The sequence below is a fragment of the Amphimedon queenslandica genome, unplaced genomic scaffold, assembly GCF_000090795.2.
Source record: "Amphimedon queenslandica unplaced genomic scaffold, v1.1 AMPQUscaffold_12615, whole genome shotgun sequence".
Lineage (NCBI taxonomy): Eukaryota > Metazoa > Porifera > Demospongiae > Haplosclerida > Niphatidae > Amphimedon > Amphimedon queenslandica.
The window spans coordinates 19335-21405 of NW_003547149.1; the positions used below are offsets into that span (position 1 = coordinate 19335).

At 31.5% G+C, this 2071-nt stretch overlaps 1 protein-coding gene across 1 annotated transcript in view; it reads left to right on the plus strand.

Moving 5' to 3' along the window:
* Nucleotides 1-611: 611 nt before the first annotated feature.
* LOC109587308 (sacsin-like) overlaps nucleotides 612-2071 on the plus strand; it is a gene marked incomplete at its 3' end in the record, with an annotated part of 7134 nt that continues 5674 nt past the window's right edge. The window contains exons 1-4 of the mRNA XM_020003554.1: nucleotides 612-678; nucleotides 722-1110; nucleotides 1158-1412; nucleotides 1464-1568. Of these exons, the coding sequence (XP_019859113.1) occupies nucleotides 763-1110; nucleotides 1158-1412; nucleotides 1464-1568 (708 nt within the window). The remainder of the gene's footprint in view (nucleotides 679-721; nucleotides 1111-1157; nucleotides 1413-1463; nucleotides 1569-2071) is intronic.

Here is a 2071-nt window from a genome sequence, read left to right on the forward strand (position 1 = left end):
CTTTGAAATGCTAACTTGAAATGTATGCACGTACATGTACCATAGTCTCACGTAGCCCACTGCAGGTATAATATACTTTAATTTTTGTGTATTCACATTTCACACCCATTGAAAGGTAAATAGTGAAGTTCTAACAAATTTTGCAAAAAATAAGAAAGATCTAGATCCTTACTCTTTTGTTGTAGCATAAAGGTGATATATGGATAAAAAATTATTTCAAATCCTATTTTGTGTAGTGAATCATTTTATTATTTTTATCAACTTAAGTTTCCTTATTTTAATTGTTTTATAATGGGAATGTGAACTTCAACATAAAATCATGATTTTAATGTACTGTATGCACTGTAAATTCAAAACTGTAAATTTTACAACAATGCCTATTGTACTTCCTCTGGCTACTATACAAGATGGTTCGAATTTGCCATAGTGGCAATTTTTGTGCCACATGCCATTGAGCATGCTCAGATTGAAACTAAATGGTGGATTCTATATTGAAAATTTCTGCATAGTACCACCAATTGCCAATATTAATTCCTTGCCAATAAATCATCTACATGTACTTCAACCATGTATGCTATAGTATGGTGAGCCTAACCAGTGATTGCTGATAAGATTTATGCTATGATTATAACAATTTAGGAACACTGAAGTATCCTACTGAAATACCAAAGACATTTAGTGAGTTGTGACAGCCTTTTGATAAAAATTATTTTTATATTAGCTTATAATACTCCTATTTCACTGGAACAAGAGTATCAGGATATGAGCTTTTGTTTTTCTGGTATTTTATGTGAGATTGTTGAAGAGGCTTTAAAAAAGCGATCCCTGGATAAGATTAAATTATATCTAGCTTCTCTTCGTGCTGAAATAGCAGATGAAGTGCAAAATATTAAAGATGGAATAACTTTGATGTCATTTCTTCGAAAGTACTGCTACTTTTCTAATTTTGGAATGCTAAATTTCTTGGTTGAAAAACTTGCCTTAAAAGATTCAATGAAAATACTAAAGAGGTTCACAGACAAAAGAAAAATATTTTATAGTAGAATACTTGCTGAAGATTTTGCTCAGAAAGCTATTAAGGATCATAAAACCTTAGCAAACCATGAAGAGGTAAATAAATCTAATTCAAACTCTTTATTATTTGGATTTTATTTCAGATGATATTTGTTGTTTCATGGAAGTCAACTCGGATCATGCTGTCTGAGTTTGAAGAATTCCTTAGAAGTGTTTTTGAAGATTGTAGCATATATATATCTTTGAAAGCTGTTCACAAGAGTCTCTTAACATTTGTGTGTACAATTCCAATGTGGTTTACAAAGGATGTCACTATTTTTGTAAAAAAAATTAAAAAAGTTTTAAAAGCCACTGGAATTATTAAGATTTCAATTGGGGTTAATATAATTCTTGAAACTGTAAGTTAAACACTAATTTTCAAGGAATTTTTCCCTGATACTTTTTTATAGAGTTCAGGTGATCTTGCTGGTGATAATTTTGGTCAGAAGAGGCCTCCATTATATGAAATGATAAAAAGTATACTTAGAGATTATCCTAGTGGACAAATATTTAAAGTAATGCATATGTGATAGGAAACAGTATTTCTATAATGGATTTTGGCTAAAGTAAAGTTATATTGACATTTAGGGTTTGAAGGCTTATTAGGTTTTATGTTTTGCTTATTTAAGGTTTTATACATTGTGGATAACAAGCTGAACCAACTGTAGGCAGTTTAAACTCTGACATTACTCTACATTACATGACTGCAAGTGCATGTAGAATGATCATTCAATAATAGAGGTGGGCGATACAATACCAAAGTACTCATATATTTGATACCAGGCCTCTGATACCAAGTACTGGATACCAAATCCTGGTATCAAGTAGTGGGTGACCACGCCCAACTACACCTTTGCCGTCATAATGATGGGCATACCCTTCCATAATTATAAAAATGGCAGCTGATTTCTCTTGATTTTTTATTAATAACTAATTAACTTATTTGCACATGCGCAGTAGCTGACTACTCATTCAGTACTCAATACCATTGATACTGATACTCAGACTACTGGTATCA